This window comes from Ictidomys tridecemlineatus, chromosome 3, assembly GCF_052094955.1.
Source record: "Ictidomys tridecemlineatus isolate mIctTri1 chromosome 3, mIctTri1.hap1, whole genome shotgun sequence".
Taxonomy (NCBI): Eukaryota; Metazoa; Chordata; class Mammalia; order Rodentia; family Sciuridae; genus Ictidomys; species Ictidomys tridecemlineatus.
The window spans coordinates 181146821-181172089 of record NC_135479.1 but is presented as its reverse complement, the minus strand read 5'-3'; the positions used below and the strand labels follow the sequence as shown (position 1 = coordinate 181172089).

At 31.4% G+C, this 25269-nt stretch overlaps 1 protein-coding gene across 4 annotated transcripts in view; it reads left to right on the top strand.

The window, feature by feature from the left end:
- Positions 1 to 25269, top strand: part of Cadm2 (cell adhesion molecule 2) — a 1002559-nt gene that overhangs the window by 685061 nt on the left and 292229 nt on the right. For 3 of the 4 annotated variants that reach the window (XM_040286941.2, XM_040286940.2, XM_078044431.1), the window contains exon 2: positions 19714 to 19740. The exons of the other annotated variant lie outside the window; for it this stretch is intronic. In XM_040286941.2, the coding sequence (XP_040142875.1) occupies positions 19714 to 19740 (27 nt within the window). The remainder of the gene's footprint in view (positions 1 to 19713; positions 19741 to 25269) is intronic. 4 annotated transcript variants of the gene reach the window in all.

Sequence of the window (25269 nt, the reverse complement as noted above, 5' to 3'; positions counted from 1 at the left end):
ACCAAGACACCTCCAGGTACCTTGGCAGCTTCATCTGACACCTGTCTCATCCTTTTTTCTTTTTTTTTTAATTTTATTTTTTTATTGGTTATTCACAACATTACAAAGCTCTTGACATATCATATTTCATACATTAGATTGAAGTGGGTTATGAACTCCCAATTTTTACCCCAAATGCAGATTGCAGAATCACGTCGGTTACACATCCACAATTTTACATAATGCCCTATTAGTAACTGTTGTATTCTGCTACCTTTCCTATCCCCTACTATCCCCCCTCCCATTTCCTCCCATCTTCTCTCTCTACCCCATCTACTGTAATTCATTTCTCTCCTTGTTTATTTTCCCATTCCTCTCACAACCTCTTATATGTAATTTTGTATAGCAATGAGGGTCTCCCTTCATTTCCATGAAATTTCCCTTTTCTCTCCCTTTCCCTCACATCTCATGTCTCTGTTTAATGTTAATCTTTTCTTCCTGCTCTTCCTCCCTGCTCTGTTCATAGTTGCTCTCATTATATCCCTTTTTCATTTTCTTTTTAGCTTGGCATCAACTGTGTACCTTGTAAGACTCTTCAGCTTCAGGTCACTCAGTGCTCACAGTCTCTCAGTTAAAGGAATCACAATGTTAGAATCAGACTTGTCCTTTACAAAGCAGGACAGTCATATTACATAGGAGGGTGGGGGTGCAGAGGATTAATCAAATAAGTTTTATGGTAACATATCTGAATAGGGACACTCATCAGGGATTTTACTAAAGGAGGAGGATATTTTCCAGATGATAGTTTGTGTGTGTGTGTGTGTGTGTGTGTGTGTGTGTGTATATGAGGGGGATGTTGGTGGGGGGTTAAGTAAGTAAATTAGTCTCATGAAAGATATTCATATGGGAATTATGTGATAGAGTAGTCTTGTTTTGTTTTTGCTGTATATTTTTCCTACTTTAAATGTGAAATAACTAATAGTCTCTTATGTATTTTACATTGGGAATTGTTTTTCTTGTAAAACAAAATAAGTCAGTATTAGATAACTTGAAGATGTATCTTAAAAATATCATTTTTAAGGGGATGTGGCTCAAGCGGTAGCGCACTTGCCTGGCATGCATGTGGCCTGGGGTTCGATCCTCAGCACCACATACAAACAAAGATGTTGTGTTGCCGAAAACTAGAAAATAAATATTAAAAAATTCTCTGTCTCTCTCTCTCTGTGTGTGTCTCTCTCTCTCTCTTTTAAAAAATATCATTTTTTAGAACAGTTTGTTGTGCTAATTTTTTTTAAAGAGAGAAAGAGAGAGAAATTTTTAATATTTATTTTTCAGTTTTCAGTGGACACAACATCTTTATTTTATTTTATGTGGTGCTGAGGATCGAACCCAGCTCCCCGGGCGTGCATGCCAGGTGAGCACGTTACCGCTTGAGCCACATCCCCAGCCCGTGCTAAAAAATTTTGAATGCTTTCTAGCCAGGTAAAAAGGACAAGGGACATGCAAAATAATAATATCATTGTGTAGTTTAAAAAAATGAAAAAAAAATTACTTTTTTTCTTTTGTATCTTAGAATATACAACATGCATTTTTTAAAATTAAAATAAACTTCAGAATGCCTATAAAATGTAAAGTTCTGTAGGAGGTAATGGCTTCCCCATAATTACCAGAGAAAATCAAGTCCTCAAAGAGAAGACAGGAAGGAAACAGACAATCCAATATAAGGTGATGAATTTTAATATAAATACAAGACATTTTCTGTGCCCTCATCTTAGTTTAAGATGTTTAAACAAAGAACCATCAACTGAGTGTGTTAAACAACCAAAATTTATTTTTTACAATTCCAGCAAAGAGAAGTCCAAGTTCATGGTAGCAGTGTGGTCCAGTTCTTGATGAAGGCCCACTTCCTGGTTTACAAATGGACCAACTGTGGTTATATTAGAATATACACATTCTGGCAGAGACAAGAATGACAGAAGCTCCTAGTGTCTTTTTTTCTGAAGACCCTCCTCCCATTCATGAGGATTTCACCCTATAAGCTGATTACCTCCCAGATTTTTCCTTCTCCTAACACTATCACAGGTAGGATTCAGGATTTAACATATGAATTTGGGGGGAATATAAACATTCAGTCCAAAGCACCTTACTACATACCAGACCCTATTCAGAGTACTATTTGTATACTGATTCATCTATAATTTATTATAATTCTGCAAGTCAGGTTCAGTTATTATCATTACCATATTAAAGATGAAGAATTACCAGCACAGAGAAATGGCATCACTTGTTTATCTCAGTACATGATAAGAACTGTGCTGTTCTGAACTTGGTATCAAATGCTTATACTGAGTAGATAATTTATATGAGCATGACAAGGAGGGGTATATGGATGATTTTAATGAAAGTAATTAGATTATCTGGCACAAGCTTATTCCTGCATCTACATTGTTTCTATTAAGATTCTTCAATTTGTAATATATGTATAAGGAGTCAGCTCCTGATTATAAGCTTCATGGTGCCTTTGTTATATATTTTTTTGAACTCTGCATGTTGAGACATTTTTAACTAGACCTTACTGCACAGAACCTCCTGCTATTTGTGAGCTTAGCTCATTAAATATTTGTTAACGTACTGAGAAGTCTAGTATCTGACCCCCCAAACTTTGCATTCCAAAGTCTTAGGAATGAAGAAGCTAATTGGAATCTAATTTAAATTCTGAAAAACTCATTCAATAGTAACATATGGATTTCTCCCCTCACAGTTTATCCTTCATTATTTTTAGTGAATTCCTTCTCATTCATATAATTCACTCATTGTGTCATAAAACCTAGAGAGCATCTATGAAATATGCACACTAACTCTTAGTATGCCATCAGATTTATTACTCAGAAAATATTTCTCCAAACTATATTCACACCATAAGCTCCTTTTTAGATTCTTTGTCATTTTATTTTCTTTAGTAAATCTAATAATATGATTAGAGTTGCTCAGATAATCTTCCATCTCAAGGTTTTATTCATTTCTGATTCATTGTGTCTATTATTAAACCCAGCTGTTGATGTTTTTGAACAAACTGATTTCTGAATTAACTCTACATTGTGTTCTCTAATAACCCCACTTCAGTATTACCATGGGTTGCTCCCAATTTACTTTTAGATAATTAAAGCCTCTCTTTATTTCTATCTAAGTTGCCTGTTTTATTTCCCAGAACACAAGGATGTGATTTCATTCATGTTGCTCTAGGGGTCTAAAGTTGATAATCATTTTTCTACATCTGCCCTCATCAGTGTCTGCTTGCAATATATGTTGCTATATCCCCACCCCTTGGCTTCTGCTCATTAGCATTCACATTCCTACTGATATATTATGTTTTTCTGCCACAAGCCATTCCTTGTTGTTTTCCTATAAAGTCGGTACCTTTGCATCAGAATTGTCCTAATTTCCCTAGCATATTAGATATTTTCCCTATTGACTTGTTTATGATGATTATTTACATATGAATGCATCTGCTTCAGAACTGATGACACCTTTTACTGAAATATGAATATATATGTATATATATACATATATATATATTCTCAATATCAGAATAAGCAATTTGCAAGTGAATATAGGGAGAGAAGAAAATGTAGGTCATCACACAAAAATCCCTGCTTGTTTCTCTGTTATTTTCATGATGGAAACTAGAAAATTTATACATTATTTGTTAAATCAGAACAAAGAGAAAGTGGTTTAGAAAATTATCATATTCAATATATTCTAACAGAGGTTTACTTTTAGAATTATATACTTATAATTATGCATATGTATCTGAATATGTATACTCTTAAATACTTTATATTAATACTTATTTACTTAAGATTTTTTTTTACCAAATATGTATGTCTTATATGACAAAATCAAGTAATAGAATTTTTGAAGAATATGTAGAATCACTAGTTTTCTGTATGTAGATTTAGAACTAATGTGTCTGGTATGAGTTTCTTGGATTTTATTAATCTCCTTTAATAAAATACCATTATTTTCTGGATGATAAATATGTAAATTTCTCAGGAAGACTATGTCATTAATAGTTTTATTGTAAAATAGGAATTGGAATATATAGTTAATGTAGGTAGGAAATTTCTCTAAAAGTCACTATCTTATTATAATTCTTGGATCACTTTGTTGTTTAACAACTTTCCTACCTAATTGTATAGTTACCAAAATAGTAACATCTATACTGAAAAATCCATATTCCTGGAAGTTAAGAAAGTATGCTTTAAGATTGTACAGATTATTTTAATCCTACCTAATAATATAAAAACACTTAATTTCTTGGAAGCACCCAAACCTCAACACTTTCTCACAATTTTTACTAAGCAAAAAACCTATCACCCTTTATTTTAGCTTCTTTAAAAATGTGTATTAGTATATTTTGCCTTTTCAAGAATAAGACTTTCTTCATTCATTTAAATAACTCTCTAATAATATGTACTTGAAGGAATTAGATTTTAAGTATCAGTAATCCAGATTTTCCTCTTACATGCCAACTCTTTTTACCATCCGGAATAATATCACAAGAATCCCTATTACCAGATGTGAAGAGTTTCTTGGAAAGCTTTTCTATTTTACAAAAGGGAGAGTTGGGAAAATAATTTCTTAAAACCTTAATGCTCCAATCGCCTGCTAGTAGGGAGCTGAGATAATAAGTAGAAGGTTTTGAGCCTTGATTTGAGACAGCCTAAGAAATCCAAGCTTGTGAAGAGGATTTAGAAGTTGACATTTGATGTCCTGAGACTTTTCTTTACAGTACCTAGAGTGTTAAATATTTCCTATACTACAGGAATCTTAATTTTTTAATATATAAGAAGAATCCAGATATAAAAACAAAACTATTTTTAACAATCACCACAAAAACATTTCATCATGAAAGCACATCTTATGATGTTTTTCTTAATATTATTGACAATACAAAAGTGACAAGGAAACTGTGCTTCAGGGGAAGATTGAATAGACCTACTTAAAATATATACAGAGGTTAAATGTAGAAAAATTTGAAAAAATGAGGTTGAATACGTAGGACAGTTTTGATATGAAGAGTCTATATTTTCTTTATATTGTTTCTGTTTTACGACAATCCTCTCTATCTTTTGGAATCTAGTGTTTTTCCTAATTCAATTATCAATTTTCATGTATCTCAGTTTAAGTAATCCTGTGGTATTTTTTTTTAATCAATGAGAATTAAAAAAAAAACAAACTAGTTGTAAGATCTTTTCATACTTTTAAGTAAGAAGATCCATTTCTAAGTCACTGAAGTTTTCAAAAACATATTGTAACCTTTACAAATACTTGATATTTTTCAATTTAATTTTGACCTTTAAGTTTATAATTTTACCAATGCTTCTGGTTCTCAGTTTTCAAAACCAAGCATTAAGCTGATCAGTTAAAACCACTGTCCTGTACTAAATAGTGATCAATGTATTGACCTGTTCCCTAACATAATATTCTGTTTAAATTTTAAACAACAACTAAAAACAATTGTGACTGTTTCTTTTAGTCTTTAAGCAAGTGAAAGCATTTTCTATACTTTTCTGTACCCGTCAGTGAAAAATGTCAACGTGAGCCAGCGACATTATATTACACTCTTTGTTTGTATGTTTTGTTGCTTTACATACAAGGTTTTCCTTATAGTTTATTTCTCCCTAAGAGGCGGCACTTTGTTAATACGGCTGTGTACAATTTTCTGACAAGTGCTGAACCTACGCTAACAAAAAATGGTTCTTATTTATGATGTGTCAAATTACTGTTCTGAGAGTAGACCTTTTAGGTTGCATTCAGCCTTTAATTTGACTGAATTTAAATGGCATAAAATGCCTTTTAGTTGGGCCTTGGCTGGCATATTATATATCTCATTTCAATGAAAAACATTCACATGCAAATACGGTTTGTTTGGAGTGAGGACAAATGCGACTATCATGACTGATGAAGGCTTTTGATCACAGTTCTACACACTGAAACCTTGAAAAAGAAGAGGCTATTTGGACTGGCATCTGCAATCCCATGAATTATTTAGTTCACATTATTCATAAATCTCTTTGAAGAGGAGGTTTTATGAGGTTTTAAGGAGGAGTCGTCTTAGTTTTGTTGCCAGTTTCAATGTATGCTGTAAGTGCCTGCCTGCATAGGAGCACTTTCTTTAAACGCTAAGTCTTCCCTAGTCTGGAAAGTGTGTTACTCTAGTACACTAGCAAGTTAATCTTGTAGCTCTTAGGAAATGGAATCACATGCCCATCCCTTCTTATTCCATCTACCAGGATCTATTACTATAGAAAAGTGAAATAAGTATAATTTGGAGCATTTCATGCTGAGTATATGTAGAAGTAGACTTTTCCACAAAACACATTTTCTATTTCAGCTTCACAGCAGAGCAATCTGAACACACTCCTTCCTCCCAGCACCATGAATCCCCTTTCCTCTGGGCCTTTGCATTGAAGTTGCCCCAGATTTCCAACCAGCTTCGTCTAGCTGGGGAATTGATTTTTTTCAAAATTTAATCCCACACTGTTGACATAGCCCTAGTTTTACACTTAAGTTCTATTTGAATTACTTCTCTACCTAGTTGTTTTCTTTTCTACAGGATAAAATCTCCCATGACAGGGACTAGTAGTAATCACATTCTTTGTCCAAGTACATCATTATTCCTATAATTTATACTGGACCTTCAATAAGTGGCTCTTAGATTATCTAACTTGAATTATATTCAAATTATATCTCCAAAATGGAAAAATGGATATATTTTGTTTTAAGTTTATACAAAGAACTATAACTTCAAAATTAGTTCCACATCTGAGCCATTGTGAAAGTTTAATATTAAGTAGTACTGTGGGGAAAAAAAAATCTTCCATTCATTGATCTTGCATTGGCTTTTGGCTAGCACAGGGTGTGACTCATGTTCAGGCCTTGTTTTGAGAGTGTGAATCAGAATCCTCATTTATAGTGTGCTCACTTTAATTTTTAAGTGATATTATCTACATTTTAAAACTAATGAACAGTTGCAGTTTATGATTCTAAATAACTATCTCAGCCTTCCAATTTAGAGTTTACAGTATTTAACAATGCTGGGAAGAGAGTTAGAGTACATGATATTTAAAAGTATCTTCTTACTTTTAGGATTCTCTGATTATCTGAAATTATCCCAGGTGGGATTTTAGGCTTAATAGTAAATTCAAATGTAAACATCCTGAATAAATTTAGTTACAGTTTGACTATTTAAAAATCCTGAGAACTTTTCTCTCATAAATATAATTTTCTGTAGATTTGTGGGATTTGTTAACATATTTATTAATATGTATACATAAACTGGTTTGTAAAATTATAAAATGACATTGTGACATGTTGGGACCTCTGCTGACCATGGAAGTGCAATCGCTGGGGAAAGAGGAAGAAAAACCACTGTTGGGAAATCCCCAGTCTTGTGATTCTGGTTTTGTGATTCTCCATGTACATGACAGTTAGAGCTTGAGAAATGGCTTCCATATACATGCCTGAATGGCCCCAAGATATGGCTTCCACAAACATAAAGAATAACTCCCCAGCAACGGGGGGCACACATACTTAATGGGGTATTGTTTCTGTAACTGGGGGTGACTAGGCTACCCCAACCTGGGGGACTCTCCAATCTCTGATTGGCCCCTGCCTTTGACCCCACCCCCCCTTCTCCTCTCTCTATATAAGGCAGGCCGGGTTGAGACACTTACCCTCTTGCTCAGCCTCGAGACACTCACTAGCTGGTCTAGTGATTCTCCTCAACCTCTGCTGGAAGGGCGGTTCGACAGTGACACAATATTTACTTTCCAAGATAGATAGACCATGTAATTCTATAGATGAGATAACCCAGAACAATGGCTACTGAAAATCAAGAATTATGGTATAAGGGGAAGATTCCTGTGTTGAGACTTGGAAGCTTTCGAAACTTCTTAATCTTGTTGTCAGTGACTTGGTATTACTGAGAAAATTTCTTACTGTCCCTCCAGCCTGAGTTTCCCCATATTCAGTTTGGAATTAACAGTGCCAGATCTTAGAATTTTTTGTGACTCCTTATGCAATCATAGATGTGGAAACATTTCATTTAAAAGCATTACATTTGCTTGTCAAATTGTGAGATTTAATAATATTAATTAACTCTACAAAATTTATGGTAGATCATTTTCTGTAAAGGAAGGTTACTTATTAAAAGAATGTATTTTTAGTTTGATTTAATGAAGTTGTTAATTGTTGTAGGCTATTTACTTTTATCAAATGCACATTTCTAGATATCTTTGGTATGCTTAAATAGGTCTTTCAAGGTAATGGCCTACAAAGTTATTGTTAGGTTTCATTATGAATGTGGCTGTTACAGACATTAAAACTCAGAGTAGCGGGGCATGATGGTGCATGCCTGTAATCCCAGTGGCTCAGAGGGGAGCCTGAAGCAGGAGGATCATGGGATCAAAGGCAGCCTCAGCAATTTAGCAAGGAGCTAAGTAACTCAGTGAGACCCTATCTCTAATTAAAATATAAAAAAAGGGCTGGGAATATGGCTCAACTGTTAAGTGCCCCTGGGTTCAAACCCTATTACCAAAAAAAAAAAAAAAAAAAAAAAAACCTCAAAGTGGAAGGTATCAGTTTAAACAACAGCAACAAACGAAAAGGATAATCATCTAACTTCTTCAAGATTGGATATTTTATTAAACTATGAACTGTTGTATATCATAATCATTATCTTTAAAAGTATATGTTGGTAATTTGATAATTCTATGTAGTATTTGATATATAAAATGTCATGATGATATTAGAAGCAAAACTAGAATCCATTTTACCTGTAGCACAATATGATGCCATCTCCCCACTTGGTTGCCATAGCATTTTTTAAATTTTTAATTATTATTTTCATATGTTTTTTATATGTGGCAGTAGAATGTATTTTGAAGTTATACATATATGGAGTATAATACCTCATTCTTCTGGTCATGTAATCATATGTGTATATAAGATAATAACGTCAGACTCATTCCATTGTCTTTCCTATTCCCATTCCACTTCTCTTCCCTTCATTCCCCCTTTATCTAATTCAAAATACTTCTGTTCTTCCCTAACCACCTCTCCCACCATTATGAGTTAGTATCTGCATATCAGAGAAAATGTCTGGCTTTTGTTTTTTGGGGATTGGCGTATTTCACTTAATATGATATTTTCCAGTTCCATCCAGTTACTGGTGATGGTCAAAATTTCATTCTTCTATATGGCTAATATCCAATTGGTTGCATATACCACATTTTCTTTAGTCATCTGGTTGGTTCCATAGTTTGGCTACTGTGAATTGAGCTGATATAAACATTGATGTGGCTGTATTACTAGTATGCTATTTTAAGTCCTTTAGATCTAAATGGAAGAGTGGGCTAACTGGGTCAAATGGGGGTTTCCTCCAGTTTTTCTGAGGAATTTGTATACATGGAGTAGCATTTAGAGATGCTCAGAAAATGAGCACAAAGAATATACTTCTGCATCATTTATATATCCTGATCTCTCTCTCTCTCTCTCTCTCTCTCTCTCTCTCTATCTATCTATCTATCTATCTATATCTATCTATATATATTTTTTTCTCCTTTCAGTGACAAAGTTCACTTCAAATTTCATTTTGACTATAATTTCAGACTACTTGAATCCAATATTAATATAAAATAGTGATACTTGTTTTCATGAGTGAAACAATTGTTTTGTGTTCATAATTGCTTTCATTTTGAGTTTCTTCTAAAATATTTACCCTGTTCTACAGAGGAGAGACAGTTCATGACATTCCAAGATATCTGTAACCTAATTGGCTTCCACATATAAAATATGAAGTGGCTTGTTTAATACACTGTAATTATGTAGTTTGTAATTATAATTGTTTTCATGTGTCTGCAAATCCTTATGTCATTTTGACATTATATTTTAATAATTGACACTGTTTGAAATAACTTTTCTCCAAGTGCTCTTTTAGGCAAAGTTTATGATAAATTTTCCAGAAAATTTTCCATGAAGTTACTGTGCAGAAGATTTTGCTAGTGCACCAAATAGATTTTCTGAAAATGAACTCTTAAGACCTTTTTCCATTATATTTCCATATGACCCAAATAATGTTACCTATAGGCATTTTACCATAAAGGGCAGACTACATTAGGGCACTCCTTCCCTCACAATATTGAAATAACCACATAAATAAAGTTCCACTCAGAGAATGTTTGACTCAGATAAAAAGTTCAGACCATAAAATTATGTTCTCCAAAAATTATTCTTGTTAATTAACATTGTATTTGACACAGAAATCTAATGATAATATATATATACATATATATATATAATTTACACATAGCTTTTAACATAATTTTTATAATATGTATTTTTAAATTTTCATATGATCATAAGATGGGCCAAACTATGACATACTAAATACATGCTTTTTAATTGTCTTGAAATACATTTGTGACAACTGTATTATACTGCTAAAAAATGTCACGTATGTTGCTTGTTTTTGTGGATTTCAAATTGAGATGTAGTTATAGGGGATCCTCAAATGCCCAACATCCAATATGCCTTAAGTAAAATATTGACTATATTGTTTAACCATAGTCTATAACCTAAAATTCACTTTATGATTAGCATTACTGTTTCAATCAAGATAGAATAATTCCTAGTGTCCCAGAACTAATTAACTTAATAAAATAAATTATACAAAAATCACTGACTATATGAATATGGAATAAAAGGTGTTAAGTAGAAAGCAGACTGTACCAAAAGGAGATGCCTCTGAGGTTCTCCATAACAAAATTTTCACTGCTACCAAAATATTAATAATTACTCATCTGTTCATAGTTGAATAATGTCATTTCTTGTTCTGTCACGTATAAAGACATGAATAGTGCATCTATATGTCATGAAACCTAATCATAGTATATTACAATAAAAATAATTGACCATCTTGTCTAAAGGATTTGAAAAAATGACATTTCTAAATGAGTGAGTTCCCCTCCATTTGGTTTCTAAAAGTTGTGGAAAATAAATAAGAATTTAAGTGATCCTTGGATCAGCATTCCTTAGTGTATGCTGTGCCTGAGCCCTTATAGTGTTTTAAGGAATCATTTTACCTGAAGTGAAAGTCACAGCAAGATCAGAGAAGTAGCAGTAGAGAATTTGACATGGTGGCTGATGCACAACATCTTGGAGGTCACCTTTCATCTTGCTCTAGCTCCTCACTGCAGATATATGCTAGAGGGCAAAACCAAGCATTTCTTAAGGTATATATGCTTATGCATGGAGGAGCTTGACCTTGCCAGCTAAAATGATTACCTTTTGATGTCCTGGGATTTAAACGTGTTACCTGAAGACACATTGAAGGAGATTAGACAGACTCTTGAAAATTATTCCTACCCACATTCTCTCTTTGCACTGCTTTTCCAGATTTAACCCATTAGGTAGTAATTAGGAATGTAAGAACATTTACTTTATATTTCATTCATGATAATTCGCTTGAACATGATAAGACAAATCAATAGCACATGGTCCTGAGTTTCATACCTATTTATATTTAGTGATATTTCTTCACTAAATAGAATTTAGTGAATTTCACATATTTCCCTAGAGTCTATATTAGATGCATATGGAACTATCTCATTTTATACCAGTGTACCCAGTCAGTAAATACCTTTAATGGGTGATACTTTTGTTCTCTCATTGAAAATAATTGTCATCACTAATACAGAGTGCAGCAATTATTCTTTCTAGAAAAAAATTAAAAGTACTAAATTATCGATGATATAGTAAGAACTCAGAAAACTTATATGTGCATATGGTTACACAAAATAGTGTTCCCTATTCACACATACAAAAGCAACAGTACACATAGAGAGAACATTATGTTATATATATTTTTTTCATACTACCTTCAACCATAGATTGAGAACTCTTAGTATTGGGTACCATCTCACCACTGATTCTACATGACAATAAAAGATTTTTGGTGGCTCAAAAATTGTTCAAACAAGCATTTTCAGTTACCAGGATACAACTGTAAACCCATAGAATGTACACTTGCAAGAGTGAACTCACATAAACTACAGACTTTGGGTGATCATGATGTGTCAATGTAGGATCATCCATTGTAAGAAATGTTCCACTCCACTGGGGGACTTGACAGGTTTGGCTATGCACTTGTGGAGACTGGGAGCATATGAGAAATCCCTGTACTTTCCTCTTAGTTTTGCTATAAATCCAAAATAACTCAGTAAAACAGTCTTATAAAAAAGTATTCAAGTGAACACATATAATTGCTTTACTGTTTCACCACTGCTAATATGGGCACAGAAATATTATTTACTTTGCATACGCTTAAATTAGTAAAATGGAATGTATTTTGAAATAAAGTAGGGAATAAAAATTTTAATTAGGGTACTAATTCAGCAGAAAATTCTGAAGGTATTATAGCCCCCAAATAGAAAATGTGACCAACCTCACTGATTTGGGGAGTTACTTTTAAGGATATGTTTATCAACACTTCTTCCATCTAATAGTGTACCTGTAAATGGCAACATGTAATTAAGTACATATATTAAATCTTTCAATTAAATTTGGCTGCTGAGGATCTGGGGAATAACATGAAATAAAGTAAATTTTCAATAATATATTTTGTTGAGTTATAGATTTTAGGTATTTCTAAAACAGTTTCTTGGTTTAGTAGTGTAGAAATAAAATACACGTCAAAGGTTGTCCATGTACTCTATGTATTGAGACCCTTTTATGTCTGTAGTTTCTCCAGGCTTCCATAATGTTATATAGCTGAGATACCTAAGGTTTTTCATTTATTTTATAGTATCCTCTTAAGGCATGAGTTTGAATCCTATTTTTGACTTGAAAATCTGTATGTATACTTACTGGGGCAAAAGCCACATGCTATAGGGAAGTATGAATTGTAAGAAAGAGACTTAGAAGTTGCAGTGACTCATGACATTTAAAGAGATTTTTCACAGCAAAAAAAGAATAAATATAGAAAAATATAGTAGCAAACTCAGTGTTAGAAGCATGGAAATAGTGGAGAGAAAAAATATTAATGCTGAATAATATTTTTTGATACATATAATTAATTTTGAATTTATAGACTGCAGGAGCATCGAGAAGAAAAAATTATATATTTTATTTAATCCTCAAAATACATATGAATAAAGTATTTAAAATTTACAATGCTTTTATATTGCATCTTTCTGGAAGTAAAATGATTATATGAGACAATGAATTACTAAGATTTCATGGTTTTAAGATAATTTAATAAAATTACTTCAGTGTTACCTATTTGACTTATACATACTGTAATTTACTCACAAGATAAATTGATCGCATCCTATATAAATATATGTAGATAACAAATACTATTTTGTTTAATACACACTATCATTTTAAACCATATTAAGGGAAAATGATAATACTCACAAATAAAATATACATAGATTTTTATTTGAATTTGTAAAATATTTTAAACGGTTTTTATTATCAAAAATGTAAAACATTTAAATAAATATGAAAAAGTAATAAATAGTACAAATTCTAAAATTATTTTGAAACAAATATCAAATAACAGACAACTTGTTATAATTATTTAATTTTATAAACAGGTAATAGCTTTAAAATGCAGTTACAATATTACCTCATCTAAATGTTAGTAATACACTAACCTAATATAATTCCAGTGTTCAAATTAGGATCCAAAGAAGTCCACATGTGACAATTGGTTGATTCGTCTTTCTTCTTTTCTTTTGGCATGGCTAGAGAATGAACTCAGGTTTTGTGCATGACTCTACCCTTGAGCAGTATCCCCAGTTTGCAGGTTCTTGCTTCAATTGATATTTTTTCCCTGGAATGTATTTAATAAGTGAAAAAATAGCCAAAATTTTATGTGGTTTCAAAATTAAATATCTAACTAATTACATTGATTTGACATGTTTTGTGTCCCTGCATTTATTGGACAACAGAAGTTTAATATAGAGACATAATTCTATCTAGGTTTGTTTATTTTGGAAAAATCACTTAAGTGGGTTATGTTTTTCTATGTGAAAGTATAGGGATTGGTTATTTCTTTTCTAATCCTGGTAATCATTACCCAATTATAAGAATTTGTTAGGGCTGGGGATGTGGTTCAAGTGGTAGCATGCTTGCCTGGCATGCATGTGGCCTGGGTTCAGTCCTCAGCACCACATACAAATAAAGATGTTGTATCTGCCGAAAACTGAAATAAATAAATATATTTTTTTTAAAAAAAGAATTTGTTAGGGATTACAGAATGGTAATTTTCTAATTCTATTATTTTTAATTTACTTATTGGTTGAACTATTTTTATTAAAAGAAATTTCTGCTTATTAAATTTTTTTGTCCATCAGGGTATAACTTCAATAGAAAATATATTTTGCAAAACATTTTGAACACCATTTTCACACTTTTTTCCCTGTATGAAATTTGTATGGTTATTGAAAAATAAAAACTTTTGAAACTAAATTAAAGTTACACTTTTCTAAGTCTTTTGATATTAATGAGCCTTAGGGAAAAAAATTCTAATGTTTAGATGATGCTACTTGATAGTTCAGTAAGATGTTATTTTAAATAAGTTTAAGGTAATTAGTGAAAAAAATGTGTTTTACTCTGTGGTAGAAGTGAGTGGATAAAACAAAAAATAGAAATAAAAGTAGGTGGCCATCTAATTCTACAAGGCAATTTTTATTTCCATATCTTGAAACACTTTAATATTGTGGTATTGATACTGTAGATGTGCTAATACTGCCTCTTTTCAAATTATTTACTTAATTTTTAAAAAGACATAAAAAATAATCTGGTATTGATTAGCACTACTAATATGCCACCTCAAATTATAACATTTTGACTTAGTGGATTTAAAATACGTATGTTCATTTAGTGTGGTGTTTTAGTTATAAAATTAATATTGTAGAATTTTATAATACACAGAAAAGCATTTGTCCTTTCTCAGCTACAGTTTGTAGTGTTTTGGATCCCTTCATTTTTATGTATTTCCTCTAGGAAGTAGCGGCAATGCCATTCTCATTTATTTCTATATATATATATTTTTTGCTATGCACTCTCAAAGTGATGTTTTCATATTTTAAAACTTTATATTATACTATCTGCCAATAGCAATGTTTTGCTTTGTTTTGATTCATTGCAGATATATTTGGAACAAAGGAAACAGCCCACACAACAAAATATTAAATCATAAATGTCAGAAGACTCTATCTCTCCTTAGTCTAAACTCTTAAATTCATTACCTATTTTTAAAAGAAATAATGGTCCCTTATCTACTACTGTGCACAGGAAAGGAATAATCAAAAACAGAAGACAAAAATATCAAAATATTTCAAAAACATTCTACATAATCATAAAATTAAACGATCCATAAGATTTATAGATCTTAGTATCAGCTATCTCTAAATAAGCATTAGTTATGTTTTTACTGACTACTTATTAAATATATCATTAATAAATGACTGCAGAAATACTTTTAAGGCAACAATAAATCCTGTAAATTTTATATTTTACACATATCATAAATACTGATAAAAATATGACAGTAAATTTTAACATAAGAAATAAAAGAATAGGGGAAGTGTGACTAGGTAGGTAAAATTCAAGGCATGTAAAATTTGTCTAGTCCCTAACCTTGCCTCCATGTCCTATTCAAAGTCCTTGAGATTCATTTTGAGAGTTTTAGAGTTTCCAATTCTCCAAACACTTATAAGACAGAGACACCTCTTATAAATAGCTAGACAAGCAAATCCCTCAATGGGACTTATTAACCAAATGGGTAAGATGATGAATTAATTTTTTACTTTTTGATTCTTTGTATTAGAATTTTTAGGGAGTAGTGTTAGTAATATAATGACTAATATTATCTAACTATTCAGCATTCATATGTAAAAAGTGAGGATATGTTCATCACTCAGATGATTTTTCTTCAAACTTTATTCGCACAAGTTTTCACATGATGAATATTATGATTATTTTCATTTCTAAATTTAATATTATAACTAATAATATCTGAAAAACTAGTGTGAACCAATGTAATGCTCTAATTTCAACTTGCTATTTGCATTATAAAAGTGAAGAATTGTTGATATCATATCTAAAACTTTTCTCTGGTCAAAATATCTTTAATTCCTTTCTTTCCATTTTAACTATGAACAGTTAAATTTGCATTTTTAAGGTAATTTTCAGTCACTTTTGGGTGGTGTGCAATGTGCACTTTACAATTGACTTATAATTGGACTGTGCTGACAATGGAAAATCTTACAAGTATTGAACATGACATTTATGACAGTATTGCTGTCATCTTGGCTTCTTTTATTGAAAATGCAGAGAATTATAATTGGGCTAACAAGCCTGGTAGCCTGGCCTCTTTCCAATTATATTAACCAGCCTAGTCTAGCATTAGCTGCCTGAACACACAAAGAAACAGGCCTAGAGCTTTTGTTTTTCTTTCTATTTTATTTTGGTACTTGCCCAAGAATCTAAGAAAAAAAATCTTCTGCCTTCATGTAATGTTTGAGAATGTTTGATAATTTTTCTTCATCCCACCAAGAAATGTAAACACCTATGTTTTCTATCTTGATTTCACTGATTTTGGATAAGAGATTAATTCTAATAAAAGACTAGTTGTATTTGTTATGTATGAGAAATTATTATCTTAAAATAATAATATCAATCATTATCTTAAAATTTTATAAGTTTTTGGCAATTTTTCTTTGAATTTATTCTAATTTATTCTAAAGTTTTTAGAATCAACGTATTGACGCATTACTGTATCCTTTGACTTTCAGCAAGTAATGTAGCTTACTGTATAAGAGAGTGAGTTTTGTGAAATATTAGAAGCATTACAAAGAAAATGATTAGCAGTTAAAGATAATTTATAGTGTTTATAATTCTAAAATATCCTAAAATTTTATCCAAGAATTAAAAACTAAATTTTTAATTGAAAATTAAATACTTAAGAAAAATTAATTGAAATAGTTTTTTGTTTAAAACATTTAAGTTTGTAGCATGTCACCTATTAGGAATGTTAGAGTCTATACTCTTTTTTATTCTCTCTTTCTGGTTTCTTAAGATTTCAAATCATTAGCTTACTATTACATTTCTTTTCCAGATATTCTCAAACCTTCTCTCAAGATATTTAAAATCTTTAGTCAATTGTATTCTGTATAGAAATATGAAAACAACTTGAAAATGTGTCCTACAGACATTAAACATCACTATAGCACAGAAGGGATATTCTGTAAGGATCTGTGTTTCAGAATTAATATTAAAAAATACTACAAGTCTATAATAAGAAATAGTCCTTCAGACAAACTGTAAGCACTACACAATTATTTTTAAAAGTGAGTTAGAACTCTATGTATTAACCTGAAAAAATGTGGGAAAGCAAAATACAAAATATATGTACAGTATGATCTTGTTTCTGAAAATAAAACACAAAAGTACATGTTTGTTACTGAGTTTTATAAGAACTTCAAAATTTGCAATTAAAAATAACATTAGTGTTATTTTTTTTTAATTTTATTTTTTTATGTGGTGCTAAGGATTGAACCCAGGGTCTCATGCATGCTAGGGGAGTGCTGTACCTCTGAGCCACAATCCCAGCCCCAACATTAGTGTTATTTTTATGTTTCTAGTTTAATGGGATCTGTTCACATTGGCCATCTTAGAAGTTGACAGTGGAGGAGAGGGATTTCTGTTTACTTTTCTCTGTCTCCTCTAGTTTTTTAGATATATTTCAAATTTGTATTTAAACAATGAAGCAGTCCTATTTTCTTCATTAAAAAGGTGTATGTTACTTGGTAAAAGAAAATTTTGAAATTTTAGATTTAATATTACATAATCTAGTGTCTCCAGTGGGTTATTTAGTTGTTATAAATTATAGCCTAATAATTAGTAAAAATGTTATAAAACAAATAGTAGTTAAATTTTTGATCTTTGAGTTTTTTTTTTAAGTTCACAGTAATATTTTAAATCATTCTTCTTTTCCAACCACCTACTTATATTTAAAGTTGTGCAATAAACAGCTTGAGTGGGTTTAAGAAAAAGACTTCATACAGGTTTCTTGATATAATCTTAATTTTATTTAAGTGTTTTGTTTGGAAAATGTTATTTAAAATACAATAGTAAGATAGTGTTTGTTATCCTTATTTGAAAATAAATTTTCCCATAAGGAAAATTTAACTAAACTTTCTCAAGTTTTTTTTTTTTTTTTTTTTTAGTTCAAATACCTTGGAAAAATGAAGTGTAAATTAAAAGTTTCCATTCCTACTTCATGGGTACTAAATCCAAAATCTAAATTAAATTGCACTAAAGGTCAGTCTACAGAACTAGAGACTGTATATTTCCCAATTAAAGTATGGGCTACTCATCTTTAATATCCTTTAGAGAGTGAAAAAACACTCCCTCCTCTTTCAGTCTTCATTATCAAATAATATCCAATCAAAGTAGAATATATCACTTCAAAAGTGTTTAGAGGTGTCTAATTATGCATTTTGACTAGGAGTCATCCTTTGAGTTAGCAACTGTCCTATAGGACTAATTAATTTAATTTCCTCATTAAATTTATTTCTGCCCCAAATAGTGTTTACCACTAGATATAAATAAGCTTCAATTTCTACCTCTTAAGGGAATCATGCCAATTAAAGTAATGAAGTTTTCAAGTTTCATAGCTATATAGTCAACCATGTACCAAAATAACTGGGGTTTAATGAATCATATGATTTGAGTTGGGTTTTGTCGAAGAACTGATGCTTGCAGTTTATTAAGTGACTCGTTCCTTAAATACAAACACCACAGGGTGGAATCTTCGTGCACAGATTCTGGGATTTGATACACCTAGGCTAGAATTCTAAACTTGCTTCATTTGTGCTCTGTCACCTTCAGCAGGTAACTAGACAATTCTAACTTTCATTTTCCACACCTATGAGGCACAAACATCAAAACTTAACTCTCCAAGTTGTCATCATCGTGTGTAAGATGTAGGGAAAGTGTGAGACATCAGGCTCAGCATTTAGTAAAGCATTCAGTAAATGAAATGACCTGCCCTTGTGATTAATTCCTACTTTTTGGTTTACGATTTAATTGTTAAATGGTATTAAACATATTTAAAGTGTGAAGCATGCCTGTAATACCAACGAATCTAGAGGCTGAGTCCAGAGGATCCTTAGTTTGGGCCCAGCCTGTGCCAACTTGCCAAGACCCTGTCACAAAATAAAAAATAAAAAGGAGTAGGGATGTAGCTCAGTAGTAGAGCACATTTGTATTCATTTCCCAGTACACTCCTCTGCAAAATAATAGCTATGTATGAATAACTTTTTATTGATTATCGTTTAAGTCTTAGAACTAAGAAAATATACATAGAGAAAGAAGAACTCCTTAAGAATTCGGTGTCTTGTGGTGTTTCAAGTTGCACCTCCCTATTGGGCCTCCTGTCTTACTTTCTTACTCATGTATTTCAATCATATACTAATGAAATATAACAATTGTCATTTTCTTTGTTATAGGTTCTCTTGATATAAAGTATGTGGGTAATATAAATGCACTTTTCAACTTAGTACTAATAGCATCTCTGTTTTCTTGCTAACTAAAATGTCTCTCTAATATCTAATATTTGTTTCTTCTTCTTGTGCAACCTTTCCTTGGTACCAGCTGCTGCTTCAAAGAATAAAGTTAAAGGTGAGCCCATGTCCATTTTGCATGGTTATGGTGATTCACTTTTCTGCTTATTCCAAGTTCTCTTAAATGATAAAATCTATTCTGTTGGTGTTAATGCTATTTTAGTGCATGAATACTATTTATAAATTACCCAAAATGCATGTATTTCAACCATTTGGTTTTTGATATATGTCTGTTTGCATGGTTGTTTTTAAGTTTGTTTTCTAGTTTTGTTTTTCATTTTATTTCATTCTGAAATGTGCTTTCATGTGCTAATATTTTGCCTGTTGATCTTTGCTTCCTTAATAAAATTGAGAATTAAAAAAATATGTCACAAGTAAAGCTTGAGGAAAGTCACAAAATTCTATATGCCTTCATATAACTATTTGAAAAGGAAATTAAATCCTCTAAAAGATGAATATTATAAACAGTTTGGGTTACTTATTATTTTTTCTTCTAAAAGAGATTGTATTAGATTTGTGTTTGATAGTAACCTGAAAACGTATTTTCATAAAAAGGATGCACTTGTCTAAAAACCAAAATATCTTCCTAAAGGCCAAAAATCTTGTCTTAATGTGTCTAAGCTTTTGTGAATTTGACAAAAAAATTCAAATTATCTATCTATATAATCTGTGTATCTACTTATGATAGTATGTACTAGATTCATAGTTCATATGATTCAATTTATATTTCCCATAGTAATCTATTCACTGTTTGTAAAGTTTTTTTTTCTGTTTATGTTTCTCAATTAGCCAAAAAGCATTATTTTATTTTACTTTTTGTCTTTTAGGTCCAAGTTCTAGTTTTATGCTTAGTTTTAATATAGTAACTTAGGCCTACTTTTGAAGTGTTAACTTCCTCCTGTTGATAAAGCTTAGTATTTACTTTAGAACCCATAGTTTCCTAGCAATGTATTTGTCGATAGAATACTAAAGAGGCGTCGGCAAATTATTGTCACCTCCATGCCTTGTGTAGGTTCTTGTATCAGAAAATTTGGTAGAAATATTAGCCAATCTTTATTGTAGTAATTTTCTGTCTGAATTTGAAAAAAACATTCATAGAACAATTAATGTATATTTATAAATTAATAAACATAATGAATTCATATAATAAAAGGTTAAGAAGTGTTGTTTCAGAAATGAGGCATTAAGAAAAATGTAATAATAATGTGTCAATGGTGAGTAAACCCATACATAGAGAGACAGAGATTCTTACTGAAATCTGGGTAATACTTTATGAATAAGGTTGAATATGAACTTGATCTTAAAAGATGATTAGAATGTATATAGAAAAATGTAGTAAAAAACAAAGAAGATTAGAGCCAGATACAGTTGTGTACCCCTGTAATTCCAGTGATTAGGGAGGCTGAGGCAGTTGAATTACAAGTTTGAGACTAGCCTCAGCAATTTAGCAAGTTCCTAAGCAACTCAGTGAAAACCCTGTTTCAAAATAAAATATGAGAAGGCCCAGGGATGTGGCTCAGTGGCTAAGTGCCTGTGTGTTCAATATCTGGTACCAGCAACAAAAAAAGGAGTAAGAAAACATATATAAAGCTAAGGAAGCAGGGGTGATTGCAGTCTATTTCAGTAAAGTGAGAAGACATTTTGAATGAGCCCTGAGTTTTTAAAAATAAATGGAGAAAGTAAATCTGAAGATAAAACAATAAGGAATGGAGTGATCATGAGTCATTGCTGCATTGATTCTATAAACCTCTAGCAATAATCACAACTATGTTCACTTAATAATTCTCAAATATAATTGCAACTAATTTAAAATATAGTTAAAACTAATTCAAATTATAGAGATTGCAAAGTTTTAAATACAGGAAATTTTTTTCCATTGGATGATGATACCATAAATTATTCTAGAGGTTCCATGTCTTCTGCTGGCTAGAATTTTGCAATGCAAATATATTTTTGTACACAGATTAATACTCCCTACATCTTTTTTCCTACCCTTACACATATGTTCATTGTCTTTTTATCTCTTCTCCCTTGCATTCAGAGGGCTTTCAGACATAGTTTATCCCATGCCTGTCTTTTTGCATGTGCCAGTTATTATAAAGCAAGAATAACACTTTCTAGAATTAACTGCACCTCAATCAGAAATTTCAATTTTATTTCTAACCATTGTTTGAGAAAGATATACATTATTCAAAGGTAATAGATTGAACTCTGCAATAGTTTTATTGTCCAATTTCTGTGTCAAGGTAAATTGTCTTTAAACAGGAATAAAATTTGGATGCTGAAAATAGAACCCAAGTAATGCAAAAGTGGATGGTTGCTTAAAAATAGTTCTTTCCTCTGACCCAGACAACTTACTTCCTAGCAAATCAAGGGAAGTTCTGGGGAGGATCACATCTCATTCACTTTATAAAGTCTTGGAAAGGTGGGGAGATTCTGAAAGAATGGAGAAAGGAATGTTTTCTCATTTTTTTTCAAAATAGAAATGGTATCATTCCATTAACCATAGACTAGTGAATTCAACATCAACATCCCAGTAAGGAGTTTTAAATAAGGCTCCTATAGTAGTTGTCTGGGAGTGCTTAGATTAAAACAGAGTTCACTAGGAGTCAGCTAATAGTTACTAGTAATGGCATAAAAGACTACCCGAATTTTTCTCCTTTTTTTTTTAAATACTGGTTACCACTATTGCACAATATCGGAGCACAATAATATAAACATTGCATATGTAAATTTTATCAAATTATGTAGCAACTGATTATCTTCATTAGTTAAATCCAATGGTGGATTGACAATCAGCATATTACTTATTTCATTTCTGCTGAATATATATTGCTCCTTTTGATTTTCATTTCCCTTGATCTCAGTGTCTATGTACACATTAGATTTTTAAAAAATATTTTTGACTCTTTCTCTTCTCTGTTTTATTCTGAAGCAGAGGCATCATTGAGATTACGTCTCTGATCCTTGAGGAGATCATCCATTGCAGTGTTGGCTCAGATCTCCACAACTCCTTTGAAAAATACACTTCTTTTCATACAAAAAAAAAAAAAAAAAAGCAAGCAGCCATTTTCTAGATGGTTGTGTAACCATGAGCAACCAGTCCCCACTGCTGACTGGCAAGCCAAGAATAAATTACCCAATCACAATGCTTCTCTGAAATCTTAAGTCTGAGAAAAGGAAAGGAGAGAGGGGAAAGGTGACAAAGACAGTAGGGTGAAGGAGAGACAGTTGATCAGATAGGTTATTCTCCATAGCCATGAATTCTGTGTGTGGACTTAAAAAGATAAACTAAATCTAAGAGAGAGGAATGAAGCAAGGTTGTATAAAAAGAAAGAGGAAAGAATACCCTAATTGAGCCCAATCCCCTTGTTCTAAAGTATGTCTAGGCTCTGTTTTATTCCTGCATTTTGGGTCTATGACACAGCTTTATTTTAGCTAAGCTTTCTAGATGGATTTCTCTTTCAAACAATCCAAAGAGAACCAGTTGGTATAGTTGTCTTCTTTCTCTACAGTTTTCTTTGTTGGTTTTGATGATTACTTTGCTTGGCTTGATGTCACCTACTGAGCTTTTGCCTGCTATTCCCTCATTGTGCAAAACACTTCCCCTTCAATATTAATAGCATTATGCTTATTTTGCTTTGCAAATCTGAATGGTCTGGATTTGCTGTCTTCTCATAACACCAAATTTCTCTGATTTTCTAGTTTTATAAGATTGGGAACTTCTTTCATTTCTACTCACTAATAGCTCTCACATTCGGTTAGGTACCAAATAGTCCTGATTGGATTGTATCCCTATCGTATCGTATCCTCTTCCTCAAATCACTCATTCCTCAGAGCTTGTCTGGAGTCGTTTCTAACTTGTTTCCCGCTTTAGTTCTCCATACTCTACAATCTATTTTACATCTGTATATCTAGCTGAAATTTAAATAAGAGCATCAATGTTTTGCCACTTAGAAGAAATGGGCATCTGAGAGTTTTCTTAAAATGTCTTTGTGTAAAATAATTTTGTTTCATTCTATAATAAATTTATAAAAATATAACAAATGTATTACACTGCTTAATATTGCTCCAGGATCTTACAAATTTTAAGCAGTTTTAACTCAGTAGAAATATTTTGTTCTCTAATCCTGATTTTTAAGTTATTTCAAAATTCTGCAACAATAGTAAGGATAACGTTTTATGTCATTTCTAGAACACCAGCTTTTAGCTACTATTTTCAACGTCTTTAAGTCTTAACAATTATATTATCATTATCCAGTGCTCAAATAGAAATTAGCATAATCATTCTGACAGTGCCTAAGAATTCAAAGATAATTCAAGTGCTCAGCTATATAATTTGAGATACACATGTAGTTCAAAGGAAAATCAATATTTTAATTTACTAGATTTATTAAGGAAAAGTCATACAGAATATTATTAAATAAAATATTCACGTGAGACTATATACAAATCTGATGTAATATAAAATATAATATTTAGGGTGGAGTTGAAAGGCATATAAGAAAATGAAATTGGAATGTTGTTTCAAACTATTTTGAGATTTTCATTTTAGATGTGGCACCTGTTTTTCAGTTTGCACTATGTAATGTATTTCACACATTAAGTCATTCATTTTGTGTTTAAACATAGGTTGAATCTTGATTTGGGGACTCACTAGATTTCAGTATTTGGACATTTGACTAGCTTCACTAAAGTTGATACAACATTCAGTTGTTGTGAAAATTACATAGGATGATGCATAAAAACGAATTATCCCAGGGCTGGCCCATAATAAGCCTTTAGTAAATTTTGCATATTGCAGTTTTGAATATTACATTATAATCATCAATACCAGTTAAATGACATCTGTATGGGATAAAAATATGAAAATATATAGTCCAAGACAAGTCTATGTACTCAACGCTTTTCTAGAAGTGTTAGCTAAATTTCATCTTCATGATGGTATTCATATATTTATATTCATTATAAAACTAAAATAAACACATAAAATGTATGAGTGATCTAGTAGGTAGTTTTTACCTTTCTTCAGTTTTGTTATTAAAAACCAAAGTTAATGAAAAATAACATTAAAGAATTTTAAGTCAATTTGGAAAGAAAACAAGAATGTTATTTCATAGAGAGGTCTGTATGATATTTAAATGTAAAATTGTTTTCATTCTGAGTGAAAAAAATTGAGAAATAAGATTATACTATTTCTCTTGAAAATATCAGTTAGATATTTTTATTGAAGATTTTAACTTAAAAATATAAGGAATTCTTCAAATTTTTATATTACAGCTATAAAATATTCATGAAAAATTGCTAATCAAGAAATGACTACTAAAGCTTACATTTATCCTGCATAAAACTGATGTAAAGGAGTATGTTTAGGATGCTAGAATTATGTAAGTGAATTTTAAAACATATTATGTTCCTATAACACAGTCACCAAGGGCTCCAGATAAAAGGCCCTCCAGTGGTACCTTTTAGAGGAATTCTTTCTTAATCCACACACTAGTTGAACTCACTTCTCTAGTAAAATCACAATGAAGGCATTGCTATATATAATAGTGAAGTAATGCTTATAAAAGTCTAATGTATTATT